The 23,639-nt window shown below is 48.5% G+C and overlaps 1 protein-coding gene across 9 annotated transcripts; it reads left to right on the plus strand.

The window, feature by feature from the left end:
• Positions 1-860: 860 nt before the first annotated feature.
• Positions 861-22,944, plus strand: MASP2 (MBL associated serine protease 2). Of its 9 annotated transcripts, none has more exons than XM_054439592.2 (12): positions 861-903; positions 987-1,215; positions 1,372-1,549; positions 2,568-2,699; positions 3,547-3,606; positions 4,563-4,759; positions 5,076-5,223; positions 10,496-10,614; positions 13,045-13,123; positions 17,071-17,205; positions 17,703-17,777; positions 20,307-22,944. In XM_054439592.2, exons 1-12 carry the CDS (start codon positions 899-901, stop codon positions 21,068-21,070), a joined length of 2,121 nt encoding a protein of 706 aa, XP_054295567.1. In that variant the 5' UTR covers positions 861-898; the 3' UTR covers positions 21,071-22,944. The 9 variants fall into 9 exon arrangements, 8 of the variants coding, with proteins under 8 accessions (XP_054295567.1, XP_054295586.1, XP_054295577.1 ...); XM_054439611.2 differs by having other exon boundaries at positions 5,176-5,223; positions 10,501-10,614; XM_054439602.2 differs by lacking the exon at positions 3,547-3,606.
• Positions 22,945-23,639: the final 695 nt, after the last annotated feature.

Raw genomic sequence — 23,639 nt, forward strand, 5'->3', positions numbered from 1 at the left:
GCCAAGGTTGGCAGATCACTTGAGGTCAGGAGTTCAAGATCAGCCTGGCCAACATGATGAAACCTGTCTCTACTAAAAATACAAAACTTAGCCAAGCGTGGTGGTGCACGCCTGTAGTCCCAGCTACTAGGGAGGCTGAGGCAGGAGAATCACTTGAACCCAGGAGGCGGAGGTTGCAGTGAGCCAAGATTGCGCCACTGTACTTCAGCCTGGGTGACAGAGTGAGACTCCATCTCATAAAAAATAAGATAAAAAATTAGCCGGACATGGTGACGTGTGCCTGTAGTCCCAACTACCTGGGAGGCTGATAGCAGGAGGATTGCTAGAGCCAAGGAGGTCGAAGCTGCTATGAGCTATGAGATCACACCACTGCTCTCCAGCCTGGGTGACACAGTGAGACCCTGTCTCTAAGAAAACACCACCACCACCACCACCACCTAGCCAATCCCCATCCCCCATCCCCTCACCCCAGCAGAAACAGACACATTCCTAGAGGGAGTAAAATGAGCCGGGCATGGTGATGCATACCTGTGGTCCCAACTACTTGGGAGGCTGAGGTGGGAGGATTGCTTGAACACAGGAAGTAGAGGCTGCAGTGAGTTATGATTGCAGCACTGCACTCAAGCCTGGGCAACAGAACAAGATCCAAAAAAAGGGAGGGGTGAGGGGCAGAGCCAGGATTTGTTTCCAGGCTGTTGTTACCTAGGTCCGACTCCTGGCTCCCGGGGTAGCCTGTCCTCCCTGCCTGGAACTCTGAGCAGGCTAGAGTCATGGAGTCGATTCCCAGAATCCCAGAGGCAGGGAGGCTGGGGGCAGGGGCAGGTCACTGGACAAACAGATCAAAGGTGAGACCAGCGTAGGGCTGCAGACCAGTCCAGGCCAGCTGGACAGGCACACCATGAGGTAGGTGGGCGCCCATAGCCTCCCTGCAGGGTGTGGGGTGGGAGCACAGGCCTGGACCCTCACCGCCCCTGCCCTGCCCATAGGCTGCTGACCCTCCTGGGCCTGCTGTGTGGCTCGGTGGCCACCCCCTTGGGCCCGAAGTGGCCTGAACCTGTGTTCGGGCGCCTGGCATCCCCCGGCTTTCCAGGGGAGTACGCCAATGACCAGGAGCGGCGCTGGACCCTGACTGCACCCCCCGGCTACCGCCTGCACCTCTACTTCACCCACTTCGACCTGGAGCTCTCCCACCTCTGCAAATACGACTTCGTCAAGGTGCCATCAGGATGGGAGGGCTGGGGTCTCTCAGGGTTGGGGGTCCCCAAGGAGTAGCCAGGGTTCAGGGACACCTGGGAGCAGGGGCCGGGCTTGGCCAGGAGGCAGATCAGGCCTGGGTCTTGCCTTCCCTCCCTGTGACACCTGACCCCACAGCTGAGCTCGGGGGCCAAGGTGCTGGCCACGCTGTGCGGGCAGGAGAGCACAGACACGGAGCGGGCCCCTGGCAACGACACCTTCTACTCGCTGGGCTCCAGCCTGGACATTACCTTCCGCTCCGACTACTCCAACGAGAAGCCGTTCACGGGGTTCGAGGCCTTCTACGCAGCCGAGGGTGAGCCAAGAGGGGGCCTGCGACATCTCAGTCTGCGCAGCTGGCTGTGGGGGTAACTCTGTCTTAGGCCAGGCAGCCCTGCCTTCAGTTTCCCCACCTCCACCAGGGCAGGGGAGGGGTGTCTGGCCTGACATCATCCACAATGCAAAGACCAAAACAGCCGTGACCTCCATTCACATGGGCTGAGCGCCAACTCTGAGCCAGGGATCTGAGGACAGCATCGCCTCAAGTGACACAGGGACTGGCCAGACGCAGCGGCTCACGCCTGTAATTCCAGCACTTTGGGAGGCCGAGGCTGGCTGATCACTTGAGGTCAGGAGTTCAAGACCAGCCAGGGCAATATGGTGAAACTCCATCTCCACTAAAACTACAAAAATTAGCTGGGCATGGTGGTGTGCACCTGGAATCCCAGCTATACTAGGGAGGCTGAGGCAGGAGAATTGCTTGAACTCGCGAGGCGGAGGCTGCAGTGAACTGAGATCGCACCACTGCACTCCAGCCTGGGCGACAGAGCTAGACTCCGTCTCAAAAAACAAAAAACGAAAACAATGCAGGGGCTGAGGGCCCCATTTACAGCTGACAAAGTGGGGCCCTGCCAGCGGGAGCGCTGCCAGGATGTTTGATTTCAGATCCCAGTCCCTGCAGAGACCAACTGTGTGACCTCTGGCAAGTGGCTCAATTTCTCTGCTCCTTAGGAAGCTGCTGCAAGGGTTCAGCGCTGTAGCCCCGCCCCCTGGGTTTGACTGACTCCCCTCACTACCTGGGTGGCCTCAGGCCGGACACTGAAACTCCCGCTGGTTTAACAGAGGTGATGTTTGCATCTTTCTCCCAGCGCTGCTGGGAGCTTGCAGTGACCCTAGGCCTGTAAGGTGATTGGCCCTGCACCAGTCCCCCACCCTAGACAGGATGAGGCCTCCTCTGAGGTCCACTCTGAGGTCATGGATCTCCTGGGAGGAGTCTAGGCTGGATCCCGCCTCTTTCCCTCCTGACGGCCTGCCTGGCCCTGCCTCTCCCCTAGACATTGACGAATGCCAGGTGGCCCCGGGAGAGGCGCCCACCTGCGACCACCACTGCCACAACCACCTGGGTGGTTTCTACTGCTCCTGCCGCGCAGGCTATGTCCTGCACCGTAACAAGCGCACCTGCTCAGGTGAGGGAGGCTGCCTGGGCCCCAACGCACCCTCTCCTGGGATACACGGGGCTCCTCAGGGCCATTGCTGCTCTGCCCAGGGGTGCGGAGGGCCTGGGCCCTGGACACTGGGTGCTTCTAGGCCCTGCTGCCTCCAGCTCCCCTTCTCAGCCCTGCTTCCCCTCTCAGCAGCCAGGCTCATCAGTGCCACCCTGTCCTAGCGACTGAGACTAATTCTAACACCCCACTGTGTACCTGGCTCCACCTGGGCTCTGGGAACCCCTCATGTAGCCACGGGAGAGTCGGGGGGATCTAGCCCTGGTTCCTTGGGACCCCATCCCTGCACCATGGGACCGGCCGGTGCTCTGGGGCATGGGCAGCCCCACCTGCTGGCACTGACCCTGCTTCCCCCGACTCGGTTTCTCCCTCTTGGTGTCTCTCCTTGCCTCTCTGATCTGTCTTCCAGAGCAGAGCCTCTAGCCTCCCCCGGAGCTCCGGCCTGCCCAGCAGGTCAGAAGCCAGAGCCAGCCTGCTGGCCTCAGCTCCGGGTCGGGCTGAGGTGGCTGTGCCCCAACTCCCATTCACCCCCCATGGACCCAATAATAAACCTGGCTCCACCCCACCTGCTGCCGCGTGTCTCTGGGGTGGGAGGGTCGGGAGGCGGCTGGGTGCGCTCCTCTCTGCCTACCCTCCTCACAGCCTCATGAATCCCAGGTCTGTGGGAGCCTCTTCTATGGGGCCACAGGCTCCTTGGCCTTACTCCCCATTTTGAAGATGGGGCACTGAGGCCTGGAGAGGGGCAGGGCCTCGCTCAAGTCCAGGTCCCCAGAAGCTGAGCCCAGAGTAATCTTGAACCACCCCCATTCAGGGTCTGGCCTGGAGGAGCCTGACCCACAGAGGAGACACGCTGGGAGATATTCACTGAGGGGTAATCTGGTCCCCCGCAAATCCAGGGGTGATTCCCACTGCCCCATAGGGCACGGCCACGTGGAAGAAAGCAAGCAATGTTGGGGCTCCTCACTTCCTAGAGGCCTCACAACTCAAATGCCCCCAACTGCAGCTGGGGGTGGGGTGGTGGTATGGGATGGGGACCAAGCTTTCCTTGAGGGATGGAGCCCAGCCTGACACCCCGCCCGTGGCAGCAGCATCAGCTGTTCCAGCGAGGAAGGAGAGGACCAGACTCAGTAATGATCACTGTTGCCTTGAACTTCCAGGAGCTGCCCCCAGGGCAGGGGCCAGACCTGGGGAAATAGGGTGATGAGAGATCCTTCTTCCAGATGGTTCCTCCAGGAACCCAGGGGGCTGGCTGGTCTTGGCTGGGTTCGGGTAGGAGACCCCTGATGAATAAACTTGGGAATCGCTGGGGTGGCTGTAGGGGAATTTAGGGGAGAGCCAAAGGGGCCCTTAGGCTGGAGGAGATGCTCCTCTCTTTTCCCGAATTCCCAGGGACCAAGGACAGTGTCCCTTCTTCCTCCTTCCTGTGTGTCCATCCACCCCCATCTCCCGCCCCGGCAGAGCCTGGTGGAACTCAATGCTCTAGCCCCCACCCTGGGGTTGCGACTCTGGCCCAGGACACCACCACGCTCCCTGGGGGTGTGAGTGAAGGCCCGTGCAATCCATCCCGAGTGCTGCCTGTTTCAGCTACAGCCTCAAAGCAAGAGAAACTCCCTCTCTAAGTGGCCCCTCAGCCATCGGGTGGGTCATTTGGTTTCTGGGTAGGCCTCAGGGGCTGGCCACCTGCAGGGCCCAGCCCAATCCAGGGATGTAGATGTCCCAGCCACATCCCTGTCCCAGTTTCCTGCTCCCCAAGGCACCCACCCTGCTGTTGGTGCGAGGGCTGATAGAGGGCACGCCAAGTCACTCCCCCACCTTCCCTCCTTCCAGCCCTGTGCTCCGGCCAGGTCTTCACCCAGCGGTCTGGGGAGCTCAGCAGCCCTGAATACCCACGGCCGTATCCCAAACTCTCCAGTTGCACTTACAGCATCAGGCTGGAGGAGGGGTTCAGTGTCATTCTGGACTTTGTGGAGTCCTTCGATGTGGAGACGCACCCTGAAACCCTATGTCCCTACGACTTTCTCAAGGTCTGGCTCCTGGGCCCCTCGTTTTGTCCCAGATCCTCCCCCTCAGCCCAGCTGCACCCCCTACTTCCTGCAGCACGGCCCCCACCACGTTCCCGTCACCCTCGGTGACCCCCACCTCTTCAGGTGCTCTATGGGGGTCCAAGGCTGGGGCCTTCTGAGTACAAGTGTGGGAGGCAGAGTGGGGAGGGGCACCCAGATCCGTGGCCTGGGTTGGCCTCATTGGCTGTCCCTGAACTGCCGAGGAGGTGGGTTACTTCCCTCCGGCCCAGCCAGACCCAGGCAGCTGCTTCCCAGCTTTCATGAGCTTCTTTCTCAGATTCAGACAGACAGAGAAGAACATGGCCCATTCTGTGGGAAGACATTGCCCCACAGGATTGAAACAAAAAGCAACACAGTGACCGTCACCTTTGTCACAGATGAATCAGGAGAACACACAGGCTGGAAGATCTACTACACGAGCACAGGTGAGCAAGTGGGTCTCAGATCTTGGCTGGAAGCACAGAGCTGCCCTCTCTCCTGGAGTGTCAAGGAGCTGTAGAGTGTTGGGCTCCTTCTGGGCCAGGACTAGGAAGGGACACCAGGTTTAGTGGTGTCTGAGGTCTGAGGCAGCAGTCCTCTAAGGGGAAGCACCCGCTGTCCCTCCCTCCAGCCAGCCACCCAGCCATCCTTCCACCACTCATCCTTCCAACCACCCATTCACCCATCCACTCATCCTTTTACCCACCCATCCTTCTGTCCACTCATCCTTCTGTCCACTCATCCTTCCAACCATCCATCAATCCACCCACCCATCCATCCTTTTGTCCACACAACCATCCACCCATTCTTCTACCTACCCATCCTATCCATCCATCCTCCTATTCAGCCATCCTTCTACCCACCCATCCTTCGTCCATCCATCCATCCAATCCATCTATCCATTCACTCATCCTTCTACCTATCCATTCTTCTATCATCAGTCTATTCATCCTTCCAGCTATCCATCTATTCATCCACCTATCCTTCTACCTACACATTCTTCTATTCATCCACCCATCCACCCATCCTTCTATCCACCCATCCTACACATCCTTTTATCCATCCATCCATACACCCATCGTCCTGTCTGTCCATCCATCCATCCATCCTTCCATCCATGTATCCATGCATCCATCCATTCCTTCCAGCTATGCATATAGCCACCCACCCATCCTTCTACCTACCAATCTTATCCATCCACCCATCCACTCATCCTGCCAGCCATCCATCTATCCAACCACCCATTGTTCTACCTACTTATCCATCCATGCACCCATCCTTCCATTCATCCATCCACCAATTCTTCCACCTATCCATCTATCCATCCACTTATCCTTCTATCTACCCATCCTTCCATCCATCCATCCATCCTTCTATCCAACCACCCATCCACCCATCCTTCCACCCACCCATCCTTCTACTCATCTACCCATCCACCCATTCTTCTACCTACACATACTTCTATCCATCCATCCATCCATCCATCCATCCATCCATCCATCCTTCCATCCATCCACCCGCCCACCCATTCTTCCACCCACTCACCCTCTATCCACTCATCCTTCTATTTATCTACCCATCCACCCACCCTTCTACATATCTGTCTGTCTGTCTATCTATCTATCTATCTATCTATCTGGCTATCTATCCATCTATCCATCCTTCCATCCATCTATGTATCCATGCATCCATCCATCCATTCCTTCCAGCTATCCATCTATCTACCCACCCATCCTTCTACCTACCAATCCTACCCATCCATCAATCCACCCATTAATCCATCCTTCCAGCCATCTATCTATCCATCCACCCATTCTTCTACCCATCCATCCATCCATCCATCCATTCATCCATCCATCCACCCACCCATATTTCCAGCCATCCATCTATCCATTCACTCATCCTTCTACCTACCCATCATTCCATCCATCCATCCATCCATCCACCATCCATCCTTCCACCCACCCACCTATTCTTCTGTCTACTCATCCTTCTATTCATCTGTCCATCCACCCATTCGTCTATCTACACATCCTTCTATCTATCCACCCATCCATCCTTCCAGCTGTCCATCTATGCACCCACCCATCCTTCTACCTACCAATCCATCCATCCATCCATCCATGCCTCCATCCATCCACTCATCCATCCATCCATCCATCTGCCAATTCTTCCAGACATCTATCTATCCATCCATCATCCTTCTACCTACCCATCCTTCCATTTATCCATCCATCCATCCTTCTATCCATCTACTCACCCATCCATCCTTCCACCCACTCATCCTTCTATCTACCCATCCTATTCATCTACCCATCTACCCTTCCTTCTACCAACACATCCTTCCATCCATCCATCCATCCATCCTTCCTTCCTTCTATCCATCCACCTACCCAGCCATCCTTCCACCCAACCATCCTTATATTCATCTACCCATCCACCCATCCTTCTGCCTACACATTCTTCTATCTGTCCATCCATCCATCCATCCATCCATCCATCCATTTTTCCAGCTATCTATCTAGCTACCCATCCTTCTACTTACCAATCCTATCCATGTACCCATTCTTCTACCTACCTACCCATCCATCCATCCATCCACCCACCCATTCTCCCAGCCATCCATCTATCCACTCATTCTTCTACCTACCCATCTTTCTATCCATCCATCCATCCTTTATCCACCAACCCACCCATTCTTCTATTAATCTACCCATCCACCCATCCTTCTACCTACACATCCATCCGTCCATCCATCCATCCATCCATCCATCCATCCATCTTTCCAGTTGTCCTTCTATCCACCCACCCATTATTCTACCTACCAATCCTATCCATCCATCTATCTACCCATCCATCCATCCTTTCAGCCATCCCTCTTTCCATTCACCCATTATTCTACCTACCAATCCTATCCATCCATCCACCCACCCATCCATTCATCCATGTACCCATTCTTTCAGCCATTCACCCACCCATCTTATCCATCCATCCTTTTTTTTTTTTTTTTAGACAAAGACTTGCTCTGTTGCCAGGCTGGAGTGCAGTGGCACAATCTCAGCTCACTGCAACCTCTGCCTCCTGGATACAAGCAAGTCTCCTGCCTCAGCCTCTAGAATAGCTGAGATTACAGGCGTGTGCCACCATGCCCAGCTAATTTTTGTATTTTTAGTAGAGGCAGAGTTTCACCATGTTGGCCAGAATGGTCTTGATCTCTTGACCTCGTGATCCATCCGCCTTGGCCTCCCAAAGTGCTGGGATTACAGGTGTGAGCCACTGCGCCCAGCCCCATCCATCCATCCTTCTATATATCTACCCACCCACCTACCCATCCTTCCATCCACCCATCCTTCTAGCCATCCATTCCTCTATTCATCCAACCATCCACCCACCCTTCTACCTACACATCCTTCTATGTATCCATCCATCCTTCCAACTGTCCATCTATTCACCCACCCATTCTTCTGCCTACCAATCCTATCCATCCATTCATCCACCCACCCATCCATTTATCCATCCACCCATTCTTCCAGCCATTCACCCACCCACCCATCCTATCCATCTATCCATCCATCTATCCATCCATCCATCCATCCATCCATCCATCCATCCATCCTTCTATCCATCTACCTACCCACCCACCCATTCTTGCATCCACCCATCCTTCTATCTATCCATTCTTCTATTCATCCAACCATCCACCCATCCTTTACCCACACATCCTTCTATCTATCCATCCATCCATCCTTCCAGCGATCCATCTATCCACCCACCCATCCTTCTACCTACCAATCCTATTCATCCATCCATCCATGCATCCATTCATCCATCCACCCATCCACCCATCCACCCATCCACCCATATATCCACCCATATATCCATCCATCCATCCATCCATCCATCCATCCATCCACCCATCCACCCATCCACCCATATATCCACCCATATATCCATCCATCCATCCATCCATCCATCCATCCATCCATCCATCCATCCTTCCAGCCATCCATCTATCCATCCACCCATCCTTCTACCTACAGATCCCACCCATCCATCCATTCATCCATTCATTCTTTCATCCATCCTTCCAGCCATTCATCTGTCCATCCACTCATTCTTTTACCTTACTTATCTTTCTATCCAACCAGCCATCTATCCATACACCCATCCTTCTGTCTACCAGTCCTTCTATCCACCAATCTATCCATCCATCCATCCACCATCCTTCCATGCACCCATCGTTCCATCCTATGGATGTCTACCAGGGATATGTAATGTGGAAGCCACAGTTTCCACAGCCTCTGCTCAGTCCAGTGAGGGAACAGTCATAGAAACATAACCAGAGCCCTGTGGCAAGCACAGCCTAGAGCCAAGCACTGGGCAATGTGAGAGTCTGAAGGAGGACCTCACCAGACAGGGGCTAGGAGCTAGGAAGCGATCCTTGAATAGGAAACGCTGAGATTGAATTTAAAAGATAAGTGGGTGTTGGACAGAGTTGTAGGTGGCAGAAGAGTATGTGCAAAAGCCTAGAGGCTTCACTCTTCAGGGTGTGGAGCTGTGGAAGGTGAAGTGTGGGTATGAGTTGGGGCAGGGGAAAAAGGAGTTCTGAGCATGGAGGGTTGCACCAGAGCCACAGCTTGAGAAGTATGCAGCCAGGATCTACACACTCTACCTCTCAGGACCACCCCCACTGGCCCTGGCTCTGCCCTCTGAGGCCCTGCCAGAACTTCCACCACCTCTTCCTCATGACAGACACCAAGTGCTAGAAGCCCTGGGCCTCCACAGGTCCACCAAGGCTGTCCCTGGAGATTGATTCCTCAAGGGGAGAATTTGGGACCTGCATGGGACTGAGAGCTTCCCCAGGCCACAGGCTGGGTCGGGGCACCCAGGTGCACCCAGCTGCCCCAGCAGCTTGGCAGGGATCACTGGATGCTAGCAGGTGCTGGAGGGAGGAGAGGACTCAGAAACTGACCAGTGGGTTTTTAGGGGCAGCTGGGGAGCACTGAAGCCTTGGAGTGAGTGGAGGCCAGGGTTTGGGGGCCAAAGTGGAATGCAGCTCATGAGGAGAAGCCTGAGGCTCCCCAAGTCAGCCTGGATCTTTAGTTTCAAGTCTGTCAGCCTGTTTTTCTCCCCATGCCATGACAGCCTTCCTACAGGGCTGCTGTGAGGGTTAATTACAGCTCCACCAAGCACTAGCCTAGGTGCTTTGTATTTGATCTTCACAACAGCCCTGGGGCAACTATTATCATCACCCACCCCCCCATCTTGCAGATGAAGAAACTGAGACTCAGAGAGGTTACACATAACCACTGGGAAATGGAGAGCTAGGATTTAAACCCAGCTCCAGTCTCATGCAAGTCCCAAAGCCTCCCCCGAGCTTTTTTCCTCAGAGTTACATTCTCTCTTGGTTTCGAGCCGTGGCTTTGAAGTTCCTGGCATGGAGCAGATGTTCTATTTATGGGGACTGCACCATCTTCCCACATACCCAGCTTTCTCACATACCTTTTGCTCAGTCCCAGGGAAAACAAGAAACCTTAATTTGCAAAAGCACCTGAGAGTTTAATCTTGCCTTTGGTTTTAAAGAACCCTACCCCACGTAAGGCGAGCTCTCTTTACATGTTAAGTATTCTTTATAAACTAAGAACTTCAGATGGCTCGATTCAGTCTTGGCTGCCATAGACCACATGAAAACCAATAAATCTGGTTTCCTCTGCGCAGCGCAGCCTTGCCCTTATCCGATGGCGCCACCTAATGGCCACGTTTCACCTGTGCAAGCCACGTACATCCTGAAAGACAGCTTCTCCATCTTTTGCGAGACTGGCTATGAGCTTCTGCAAGTGAGTTAAAACAAGACTAAGTACACCACGATCAATGACGATTGCTTTGAAATGTAAACATATTTCTATCTGCAGATATGTGAAAAGTGAGAAAATCGTGTGTCAGCATGATTTCGTCTATCTTTAAATGATAAAAAGCCAAGAAATAAGTTTTCAGAGGACAAAAAGGGTGGCTATGGAAAATTTGATTCTGAATCCTGCCCTGTTTTCTTTCTTTCTTTATACACAACTTTAAATTTACATACGCGAGCCCTTTCTTTTAAAGCTATTTTGGAAAGCTGGTGATTAAAATGGGCAACTTGGCCAGGCGCGGTGGCTCACACCTGTATTCCCAGCACTTTGGGAGGCAGAGGCAGGCAGATCACTTGAGGCCAGGAGTTCGAGACCAGCCTGGCCAATGTGGTGAAACCCTGTCTCTACTAAAAATACAAAAATTAGACGAGGTAGTATCCCCGTCTCTACGAAAAATACAAAAATTAGTAGGTGGCGGGCGCCTGTAATCCCAGCTATTCGGGTGGCCGAGGCAGGAGAATTGCTTGAGCCTGGGAGGCGCAGGTTGCAGTGAGCTGAGATTGCACTGCTGCACTCCAGCCTGGGTGACAGAGCGAGACTCTGTCTCAAAAATATATATAAAATAAAATAAAACGGACAACTTTTCTGTTGGTCACACACGACAGCAGCTCTTCGTAAAGTGGCTGGAATGACAGAAAGATGAGTTTGCTATCCTGTTCCATGTGCCCTGCCTTGCATAAAATTAAAGTTCTCCCCCTGGTCAAATGACCTTTCCATGAAACAACTCCTGGGCCCACGAAAAAGTAGACAGCCCCGGGAAAGAGTATATTCTGCAAAGTTATAAATAGTGATCACTGTTAAGGGAGGAGTATAATTTTAAAAAATGCTTAACATGTTGCTTTAGGGGCACAGGTAAGAAATTAACACGTCCTCTTTATGTTCTTCAAAATTGTCATGGAATCCCAGTGGTAAAAAGTAATAACATTGGAACGATAGCTAGCTATGCAATCCACAGTCCTGTGGAGGGTCAAAAAAAAAAAAAAAAATGAGACACTTTTCCCATCTTGCAAACTTCTTGTGCAGGCTCTTTTCCACAGCTCCTCGGACCACAAACCTCTTTAGTTTCTGACTTAACACAAGAAGTCCTGCAATCCTTTGAAGCACAGGGTTTCTGCCAGAGCCATCTTCTTTTATTTTAATGTTTGATTTTAGAAAAACATTATCTTAGCAAGTCGAAAAATGTTTCCCTGTGAATGACGCTGGCAGTGAAAGCTGATGGACAGCACACAGATGATTCACAAAAGAATTCTTAGTAGCCCTCCTCCAGCTAATGGCTACAGGCTAGACAGATACATGGACACACTTCCAAGTCTGATCACACCCGCTTTCTCAAACTTGTCACCACAGTCTTCTGGCTTTTTTTTTTTTTTTTTGGACAGGGTCTCACTTTATCACCCAGGCTGGAGTGCAGTGGCGCGATCACGGCTCACCACAGCCTTGACCTCTCAGGCTCAAGCAATCCTGTCACCCCAGCCTCCCAAGTAGCTGGGACTACAGGCACGCGCCAACACGCCTGGCTAATTTTTGTCTTTTTTGTAGAGGTGGGGGTCTCACTATGTTGCCCAGGCTGGTCTTGAACTTCTGAGCTCAAGCAATCCTCCCACCTCGGCCTCCCAATGTGCTGGGATTACAGGTGTGACCCACTGCGCCTGGCCCTCTGTCACTTTATATAAAGAAATGGTGGAGCATCAGATGCAGAAATGTTGAGATCTGATGATGATGATGATGATGATGATTTGAGACAGAGTCTCACTCTGTCACCTAGGCTGGAGTGCAGTGTTGCAATATCGGCTCACTGCAACCCCCACCTCACAGGTTCAAGCAATTCTCCTGCCTCAACCTCCTGAGGAGCTGGGATTACAGTTGCACGCCACCATGCCAGGCTAATTTTTTGTGTATTTTTAGTAGAGACAGGGTTTCACCATGCTGGCCAGACTGGTCTTAAACTCCTTGCCTCAAGTGATCCACCCACCTTGGTCTCCAGGAGTGTTGGGATTACAGGCATGAGCCACTGCACCTGGCTGAGATCTGACATGTTTTTGTATTAGAGTGAAAAGCAAAAAAAAAATTATAAATTGCTGCAAAGGTTCCATCTGATTCGTAAAATGCCAGTACCTGTTGAGCGATGAAATACATAACCTAGGTGGCATAGATGTGCACCGAGGCGGTGGGGCAGTGCGTCCATGTGCCAGGCATCCCCCCAACCCCAGCACACACAGATACTAGTCATGTGTGCTGCCACCCCCTTCAGGAGCACCTCGTAAAACACTAGAATAGGAACTACTGTGAGAGCACAGCTTTGGGGAGTGATTTTATGATATAAACAAGCAAGTTAATATATTCTGAATTCTTCTTTAGGGTCACTTGCCCCTGAAATCCTTTACTGCAGTTTGTCAGAAAGATGGATCTTGGGACCAGCCAATGCCCACGTGCAGCAGTACGGTCGTGTGGTGACTACAGGCCCCATAACCGCCCGGAACTCCCTCTGCTGCTACTGTTGCTGCTTCTATTGCTTCTCTGGTTTTCTGTTTACTTTCTTTTTTCTTTTTTTTTTTTTGAGACAGGGTCTTGCTCTGTTGCCCAGACTGGAGTGCAGTGGTGTGATCTCGGCTCACTGCAACTTCTGTTTTCCAGGCTTAAGCAATCCTCCTGCCTCAGCCTCCTGAGTAGCTGGGACTACAGGCACCTGACACCACGCCTGGCTAATTTTTGTATTATTTGTAGAGACAGAGTTTTGCCATGTTGCCCAGGCTGGTCTCGAACTCCTGACCTCAAGTGATCCACCGGTCTCAGCCTCCCAAAGTGCTGAGATTACAGGCGTGAGCCACTGTGCCCGGATCCTTGGGTTTTTTTTAATGATCCATTTATCAGCGCTTGAATTTCAAATTTGCTTCTTTTTACCCATCTCTCAGTGCATTCTTAGAGGTTAAAACAGAACCAATCTACTAGGGAAGGTAGGTGCTTTAGAAAAGTATGTTCTTTGACAAGGTTTTTTTTTTTTTTTTCTGAGACAGGGTCTCATTCTGTTGCCCAGGCTGGAGTACAGTGGTGCAATCTCAGATCACTGCAACCTCTGTCTCCTGGGTTCAAGCGATTCTCCCACATCAGTCACCCCCAGCACTACCAGCAGTGGGAGGCACTACCGGCACATGCCACTACACCTGGCTAATTTTTGTATTTTTAGTAGAGATGGGGTTTCACCATGTTGGCCAGGCTGATCTCGAACTCCTGACCTCAGGTGATCTGCCCACCTGGGCCTCCCAAAGTGTGTGAGAGAGAGAGAGAGAGAGAGAGTGTGTGTGTGTGTGTGTGTGTGTGTGAGTCGGAGTCTCACTCTGTCACCCAGGCTGGAGTGCGGTGACAATCTCGGCTCACTGCAACCTCTGCTTCCCGGGTTCAAGAGATTCTCGTGCCTCAGCCTCCTGAGTAGCTAGGATTACAGGCACATGCCACCACGCAAGGCTAATTTTCGTATTTTTTTGGTAAAGACAAGGTTTCACCATGTTGGCCAGGCTTGTCTCAAACTCCTGACCTCAAGTGATCTGCCTACCTCAGGCTTCCAAAGCGTGTTCTTTGACAATATTTTTTTCATTTTTTTTTTTGGAGACAGAGTCTCACTCTGTTGCCCAGGCTGGAGTGTGGTGGTGCAATCTCAGCTCACTGTAACCTCTGACTCCTGGGTTCAAGGAATTCTCCTGCCTCAGCTTCCTGAGTAGCTGAGACTACAGGTACACACCGCCACACCTGGCTAATTTTTTATATTTTAGTAGAGATGGTGTTTCACCGTGCTGCCCAAGCTGGTCTTGAACTCCTGAGCTCAGGCAATCCACCTGCCTCGGCCTCCCAAAGCGCTAGTAGTACAGGCATGAGCCACAGCGCTCAGCCTGACAATATTTTTCTTTTCCTTTTTTTTTTTTTTTGAGACGGAGTTTTGTTCTTGTTGCCCAGGCTGGAGTACAATGGCGCGATCTCAGCTCACCGCAACCTCTGCCTCCCAGGTTCAAGTGATTCTCCTGCCTCAGCCTCCCTAGTAGCTGGGATTACAGGCATGTGCTACCATGCCCGGCTAATTTTGTATTTTTAGTAGAGACGGGGTTTCTCTATGTTGGTCAGGCTGGTCTCAAACTCCCGCCCTCGGGTGATTCACCCACCTTGGCCTCCCAAAGTGCTGGGATTACAGGCATGAGCCACTGCGCCCAGCCGACAATATTTTTCTAAGTATGAAAGCAACAATATTCATGACAGAAGATGGAAAGTACAGAAAATTATGAACATCTTAATACCTGTAATACCACCATATGCAAGTATAATCATTACTTTTTAATATTTATTTATTTATTTTTTGAGACGGAGTCTTGTTCTGTCACCCAGGCTGGAGTGGAGTGGCGCCATCTTGGCTCACTGCAACCTCCTTCTCCTGGGTTCAAGCAATTATCCTGCCTCAGCCTCCCAAATAGCTGGGATTACAAGCACTTCCCACCAAGCCCAGCTAATTTTTCTATTTTTAGTAGAGATGAGGTTTCACCATGTTGGCCAGGCTGGTCTTGAACTCCTGACTTCAAGTGATCCACCTGCCTTGGCCTCCCAAAGTGTTGGGATTACAGGCGTGAGCCACCGTGACCAGCCACTGTTTTTTGTTTTTTTTTGTGTTTGTTTTTTTTTGACAGGGTCTCATTCTGTTGCCCAGGCTGGAGTGCAGTGGCACAATCTCAGCTCACTGAAACCTCTGCCTCCTGGGTTCTAGCAATTCTCCTGCTTCAGCTTCCCCAGTAGCTGGGATTACAGGCGCCCGCCACCACACCCAGTAATTTTTTTAGTTTTAGTAGAGGTAGGGTTTCACCATGTTGCCCAGGCTTGTCTCCAACTCCTAATCTCAAGTGATCCGCCCACCTTGGCCTCCCAAAGTGCTGCGATTACAGGTGTGAGCCACCAGGCCCGGCCTAATCGTTACCATTTTGGTGTGTGTCCCTCCAATTACACACAATTCACACGTGTGAGCAAGTATATACTACTGTATGTAGAAAAGGGGGGCAATTTTATGTGGTAATACACACACCCCAAACTGGGATAATGATCAACCATAGCTCATGTGACACACCCTCAAACTCCTGGGCTCAAGTGATCCTCCTGTCTCAGCCTCCTGAGTAGCTTGGACTACAGGCACGTGCCACATACCCAGCTCCTTTTAAATTTTTGGTAGAGATGGGGTCTCACTATGTTGCCCAGGCTGCCCTGGCCTCTCTTAAGTGCTGGGATTACAGATGTGAGCCACCGTGCCCAGTGAGCTTTAGAAAGACTTCCAGGTCTTTCTAAAAACTTCAACTTATTAAAAGGATCAGAATAAGCTGAATTTCTTGTTTTGGAGACAAAGTCTCTATCACCCAGGCGGTAGTGCAGTGGTGTGATCATAGCTCACTGCGGCCTCATCCTCCCAGGCTCAAGTGATCCTCCTGCTTCAGCCTCCTGAGTAGCTGAGACCACGCCACCAAGCCCAGCCTATTTACCTTTTGTAGAGAGGGTTTTGCTATTGCCCAGACTGGTCCTGAACTCCTGGTCTCAAGTGACCCTCCCACTTTGGCCTCCCAAAATGCTGATTACAGGTTTGAACCACCAAGCCTGGCTCCTCCAATCTTACTATCGTGTCCTTTTCTACCCTTATTGCCTTCTAAATTGCAACCTTTTACATCGAACCTGTGCCATGTCATGTGCTGTTCCGCTGCAGACCTTTTTTTTTTTTTTTTTTTTTGAGATAGAGTCTTGCTCTGTCACCCAGGCTGGAGTGCAGTGGTGCCATCTTGGCTCACTACAAGCTCCACCTCCCGGGTTCATGCCATTCTCCTGCCTCAGCCTCCCGAGTAGCTGGGACTACAGGCGCCCGCTACCACGCCTGGCTTTTTTTTTTTGTATTTTTAGTAGAGACGGGGTTTCACCATGTTAGCCAGGATGGTCTCGATCTCCTGACCTTGTGATCCGCCCGCCTTGGCCTCCCAAAGTGCTGGGATTACAGGCATGAGCCACCACGCCCGGCCGCAGATCTTATATTTGACACGAGGGTGCTAAGGAGCTCCGGATGGTTTCAAATTCCCTTTCTCTAGGAAAGGCGGCACACCTCTTCCTCCACATGGATGACTCCCCCTCAGTTCAGCCATTTAGTTACCTCCCACCTCAGCCTCTCAAGTAATTGGGACAACACGCACGTGCCACCATGCTCGGCTTTTTAATCTTTCATAGAGAGGGGGTCTTGCCATGTTGCCCAGGCTGGTCTCAAACTCTTGAGCTCAAGGGATTTGCCCGCCTTGGCCTCCCAAAGGTGCTTCTCCAGACCTTTGGAAAGTTAGCATTGAAATGATCAATGGATTCCCCCCTCCCATGCTTCTTTCTTAGTTGTTGACTGTGGTCCTCCTGATGACCTACCCAGGGGCCGAGCCGAGCACATCACAGGCCCTGGAGTGACCACCTACAAAGCTGTGATTCAGTACAGCTGTGAAGAGACCTTCTACACAATCAAAGTGAATGATGGTATGCAAATTTTTCAAAGTTGGGGGTGTGCAATACTTGGAACTTGAGCCCCCATGGTCTGAAAATAAACTTTAACCAACATTTTTGGCTAAGGCTAGACAAAAGATTAAAAGCCACTTCTCCCATCTGCTAAGTGAAATATTATAGCTAAAGTGACTTTAATATCAATTTGCAAAAATCTGAAAACAGATCTAGTAAATGACTACTACAAACACACAATATATTCCAAATGGTTTAATTTAACAAGTCAAAACCTTATCATTAAGCACTTGAGATCTTGATACATATTCAAGTTACACATCTAAAAGGTTTCCACTTTGCAAGCAAACATGGTAATGCAGAGACCTCCTATTTATGAAATCATGTAAAATGGTTCTTCAGACACCTCTATTTCCCATGGATGCTCAAGAATCAACATTTTTCAAGGGGGTATTCAAGCAAATGACAACCATCTTATACATGCAGTTAAACATTTTTGCTTTTCCAATGATTTGCAGGTAAATATGTGTGTGAGGCTGATGGATTCTGGACGAGCTCCAAAGGAGAAAAATCACTCCCAGTCTGTGAGCCTGGTAATGGATACATTTATACAAGAGATTGGTAATTGATGGAAAGTAGAACTGGGTAGGAGACAGTAAGGAGAGCTTTAGCTGTGGTAGGCAGAAATGTAACTTCAGCACCTGGCTCTTAGGCTAAGTTATTATTTCCAAATAGTATGTTCTCATTACCCCCTTTCCATATACAGAGGTTGTTAGGTGCTGACTGCATCAGTCATTTGATTATTTTTGACCTTATAACTAGGCAAGCATAAAAAATTAAATGATTTTTAGGCCGGGTGTGGCTCATGCCTGTAATCCCAGCACTTTGGGAGGCCGAGGCAGGTGGGTCACCTGAGGCCAGCCTGACCAGCATGGAGAAACCCCGTCTCTAATAAAAATACAAAATTAGCCAGGTGTGGTGGTGCATGCCTGTAATCTCAGCTACTCGAGAGGCTGAGGCAGGAGAATTGCTTGAACCCGGGTGGTGGAGGCTGCAGTGAGCCGAGATCGCACCATTACACTTTAGCCTGGGCAACAGTAGTGAAATCCCATATCAAAAAAAAAAAAAAAAAGGATTTTTAAAATTATCTTGACCAACTTATACATTTATAAACACAAGTTCTTCTGTTGAGTTACTATTCTATGTTAAAATGCTATTAAAACCCAAAGCTAATAATTTCCCCAAGCAATTGTTTTCAACATCTAGTTTTTAAACATCAATGCAATCTGCCTTTTAATAGTTTTTTTTTTTTTTAACCAGAATTGGCTCCAAAGATAATAGTTGAGTAGAATGATTTTTTTTTTTCAGACGGAGTCTCGCTCTGTCGCCAGGTTGGAGTGCAGTGGCGCAATCTCGGCTCACTGCAACCTCCCCCTCTGTAGAATGATTTTAAAAAAACAAATCAGGGCCGGGCATGGTGGCTCATGCCTGTAATCCCAGCACTTTGGGAGCCCAAGGTGGAAAGATCACGAGGTCAGGAGATCGAGACCATCTGGGCCAACACAGTGAAACTCCATCTCTACTAAAAAAAAAAATACAAAAAATTAGCCTGGTGTGGTGGCGGGCACCTGTAGTCCCAGCTACTTGGGAGGCTGAGGCAACAGAATGGCGTGAACCCGGGAGGTGGAGCTTGCAGTGAGCCGAGATTGCGCCACTGCACTCCAACCTGGGCAACAGAGCAAGACTCTGTCTCAAAAAAAAAAAAAAAAAAAAAAAAAAAAAAAAAAAAAAAAAGTCAGCACTTTGGGAGGCCGAGGTGGGCAGATCATGAGGTCAGGAGATTGAGACCATCCTGGCTAACACGGTGAAACCCCATCTCTACTAAAAATACAAAAAATTAGCCAGGTGTGGTGGCAGGCACCTGTAGTCCCAGCTACTCAGGAGGCTGAGGCAGGAGAATGGCATGAACTCGGGAGGCAGAGCTTGCAGTGAGCCAAGATTGTACCACTGCACTCCAGCCTGGGTGACAGAGCGAGACTGTCTCCAAAAAAAAAAAAAAAAAAACCAGGAAGATAATAATATATTAATTACCCTTGCGTGATTTGGCTCAAATTAGTTTTTTTTAAACCTGTATTTGGCTAGCACAACGTCTGTAGGTATTAATGCAAGTACACTACCACAATAGCAAACATATATGCTACATTAATGGGCGTATTTAATTTGCAATAAAGATACAATAAAACTTAGTTTGGAAGAATCAACTAGACCAAAAATAAAATTTTGGAACCCACAGGGTCCTAGCCACAACTGCAACATTCTAATTTCTAAAACATTTGTATGTTCAAAGGTAAAAGTAATTTTGCAAATCCTGATACTGACTTTAGTTCGTGCTTTTCTAGGATTACATAAATACCCATTTTACAAGTAGGAAAACAGAAACAATGAAAACGTTATGTCCTTCTAATTCCTATGCACATCATCTAGTCCATCTGCTCAGGCAATGCCTGCCTGCCCTGTTAATTTTCCTAATCTTTTTTTTTTTTTGAGATGGAGTTTTGCTCTTATAGACCAGGCTAGAGTGCAGTGCAGTGGTGTGACTTGGCTCACTGCAACCTCCACCTCCCAGGTTCAAGCAATTCTCCTCCCTCAGCCTCCCGAGTAGCTGGAATTACAGGTGCCCATCACTACGCCCGGCTAATTTTTGTATATGTAGTAGAGACAGGGTCTCACCATGTTGACCAGGCTGGTCTCAAACTCCTGACCTCAGGTGATCCACCCATCTCAGCCTCCCAAAGTGCTGGGATTACAGGTGTGACACTGCATCCGGCCAATTTTCCCAATCTTATAGACCAAATTATTTTAGCAAAACAAAATAACTTCTAAAAGTCAGTTTTCACTAATCTCATTTTCTGAGGAGCTAAGAAATACCAAAAGGTTTTATCAGGTGTTTGAACTGTGATGTTTTAAAATAGCCTCACTTGCCTGTATAGGTGGTCACCCACCAATTCATGTAACATAATTTTTGGTTGACATCAAATATATACTTCAAGGCGGTCATAATTTAAGAAAAACACGACTGACATTTTTACAAAGGCTCTCTACCTATCTGCTTCTTTCCCCAGTTTGTGGACTATCAGCCCGCACAACAGGAGGGCGTATATACGGAGGGCAAAAGGCAAAACCTGGTGATTTTCCTTGGCAAGTCCTGATATTAGGTGGAACCACAGCAGCAGGTGCACTTTTATATGACAACTGGGTCCTAACAGCTGCTCATGCCGTTTATGAGCAAAAACATGATGCATCCTCCCTGGACATTCGAATGGGCGCCCTGAAGAGACTATCACCTCATTATACACAAGCCTGGGCTGAAGCTGTTTTTATACATGAAGGTTATACTCACGATGCTGGCTTTGACAATGACATAGCACTGATTAAATTGAATAACAAAATTGTAATCAATAGCAACATCACGCCTATTTGTCTGCCAAGAAAAGAAGCTGAATCCTTTATGAGGACAGATGACATTGGAACTGCATCTGGATGGGGATTAACCCAAAGGGGTTTTCTTGCTAGAAATCTAATGTATGTCGACATACCGATTGTTGACCATCAAAAATGTACTGCTGCATATGAAAAGCCACCCTATCCAGGGGGAAGTGTAACTGCTAACATGCTTTGTGCTGGCTTAGAAAGTGGGGGCAAGGACAGCTGCAGAGGTGACAGCGGAGGGGCACTGGTGTTTCTAGATAGTGAAACACAGAGGTGGTTTGTCGGAGGAATAGTGTCCTGGGGTTCCATGAATTGTGGGGAAGCAGGTCAGTATGGAGTCTACACAAAAGTCATTAAGTATATTCCCTGGATCGAGAACATAATTAATAATTTTTAGCTTGCATGTCTGCAGTCAGTCAAGGATTCTTCATTTTTAGAAATGCCTGTGAAGACCTTGGCAGCGACGTGGCCCGAGAAGCATTCATCATTACTGTGGACATGGCAGTTGTTGCTCCACCCAAAAAAACCGACTCCAGGTGAGGCTGCTGTCATTTCTCCACTTGCCAGTTTAATTCCAGCCTTACCCATTGACTCAAGGGGACATAAGCCACGAGAGTGATAGTCACCTTTGCCAACCCAGTGTAATGTCACTGCTCAAATTACATTTCACTACCTTAAAAGGCCAGTCTCTTTTCATACTGGCTGTTGGCATTTCTGTAAACTGCCTGTCCATGCTCTTTGACTGTTTTTAAACTTGTTCTTACTGATCTCTGTAAGTGCTTTATATATTATGGCAGTATTGATTGAGGAATAACCTCGAATCCCTTTTTTAGGTAGGTAGGTTGGAAACACTGATACTTCAAGCCCAGGTATTGACCAAAATTTCCATGTTAAAAACCAATACCACAAAATGGTGGGATACAATTATTCACTTATCAAATTGTCAGACAAAAGGAACGTGAATAGTAGCACTATTTCACATTATTAAAGACAACATAAACTTCCCAAGGACTGTTTGGCAATACATTTTAAGCACGACCAGGCATGTTCAGGGAGGGTGGCAGGCCATAGACTGGCAATACATTTCAAAAGCCCTTAAAATGCATAATCTTTGACCTAGCAATTCCAATGCTAAGAATTTATTTTAGCAGTAAGGCTAATCCCAGCAATTGGAAATAACCTGAATAATGTTCAAATTCAGAAGACTAAATCAAAACGTGGCATTTCCACAAGATGAAAAATGGCATTAGAAGTAAGTGGTGACATTATAGATAAATCTGTATTTTTCCTCTTTACAATGAACATGAAATACTTGGGCACAGTGATGCCTAACAAAAGCACAGATCACACAATAGTTGAATCAAGTACAGAACCCTAATACACACTCAGGGGCTACTTTGCTCGTACTCAACAACAAAATCATTCTTACTACCACACATTATCTCTTGGATTACGGAGTAGTTAACTTCCCACTTTTTCCTACTAAGGTTTTCCTACTAAGGACACAACTTAAGTGCTGATTTAACCTTAAAAATCTCATTTGATTTTAGCTGGCTATTCCTTCCTAAAAGGTTTTAATAGCTAACATTCAAGTTTTTCAGTCTAACTAAAAGTTACCATTCTATGTAAAAGCTTACTGTGAGTCTTGGCCTCATTTCTCTTGTGCATATAAAGTACAACTTCTTGAGACTCAATTTTTATTATTTTCTTTTTTCTTTAGAGACTCAATTTTTAAAGGTAACTTTCCAGCATCTGTATATCACATATAAAAAGAAATCGTGTTTTTCCAGTAAGACTCCAGACACTAAACTGTGGTGTCAAAAAAAATTTTTATTTAACTGGTTCAAAAAATTTTTTAGAATGAATGCATTTAGATGACCAAATAGATTTTTAAAAACAAATCTTTGCCAAATAGTTTACTTTTAAACTTCAAAATCTTCTTAGGGTAAAATAAATACCCATTATCTATGCAGTACCATAAACATGTTAATAAAAGGCTACTCAACATTGAAAGCCTTCTATGACCAGTAACTGAAATTTACACAAGTGTAAAGAAGGGATTAAACCATGCCGTTGACAAGTTAACTTACCCCTGGGCTCCTTGAAGGCTTGTCAGTTTAGTCTTTGGAGGTCCCCGAGTACCATTTTAAGTGTTACCATGTTACTGCTGCTGAGTAATAGTGCAAGTGCTAAAATGCAAAATTCAGATGGTACAGGGTTTGGAAATCATGCAGATTTAGATGCAGAAAAAAAAAAATTAAAACAACTCAAGATCCCTTTACAGAGGAAACTGAATAATGAAACAATGTGGCGAATACAAGTCTAAAGGATGACTTCATTTATAATGTTTAAAACATGTAACTTGCAAAATGACAAACCTATTTATCATAATCTAATTAGGTAAGGGCATTAGGTAAACTACCAACACAACAAATGTCACATTCTTCCAACTAGAAAATGAGCTCAACTCTCACAGAATTAGTTACAAAAAAGTACAACAAAGAATCAACGTTATTGCTTTTACATACTTAACAATGCATTGTGAGAGTCTGAGTTTTGTAAGCGATTTTATTCAACTTTATTCAATGTTACCATATTCCCCCACCTCCTGGAGGACAAAGCCCATTCCACTTAACACTTCCAGACAGACAACCCACCCTAATTCTTAAAGCTATCAGGCCTCTTAATGGATTTCAGGCACAAGATAATTTGTGGTTTCTTCTACTTTATCCCTACTGCAATTAATTCCACTTTTCAAATCCCAAACTAGGAAGGTGCTGATATGCCCTTTTCAATTGATATGCTTTGCTACAAAGCATTAGAAAATAATCAACATTTTGCCCACTCCCCCAGATAAGAATCTTTTTAGAAGGCATGACTTCCCAATGGAGATTTATACAGGCCATGTAAATAGAACATCACCCAAATGCACAGAGGCACTAAGAAAAAGCCGGAGGGTACTGCTT

Source organism: Pongo pygmaeus, chromosome 1 (assembly GCF_028885625.2).
Source record: "Pongo pygmaeus isolate AG05252 chromosome 1, NHGRI_mPonPyg2-v2.0_pri, whole genome shotgun sequence".
Taxonomy (NCBI): Eukaryota; Metazoa; Chordata; class Mammalia; order Primates; family Hominidae; genus Pongo; species Pongo pygmaeus.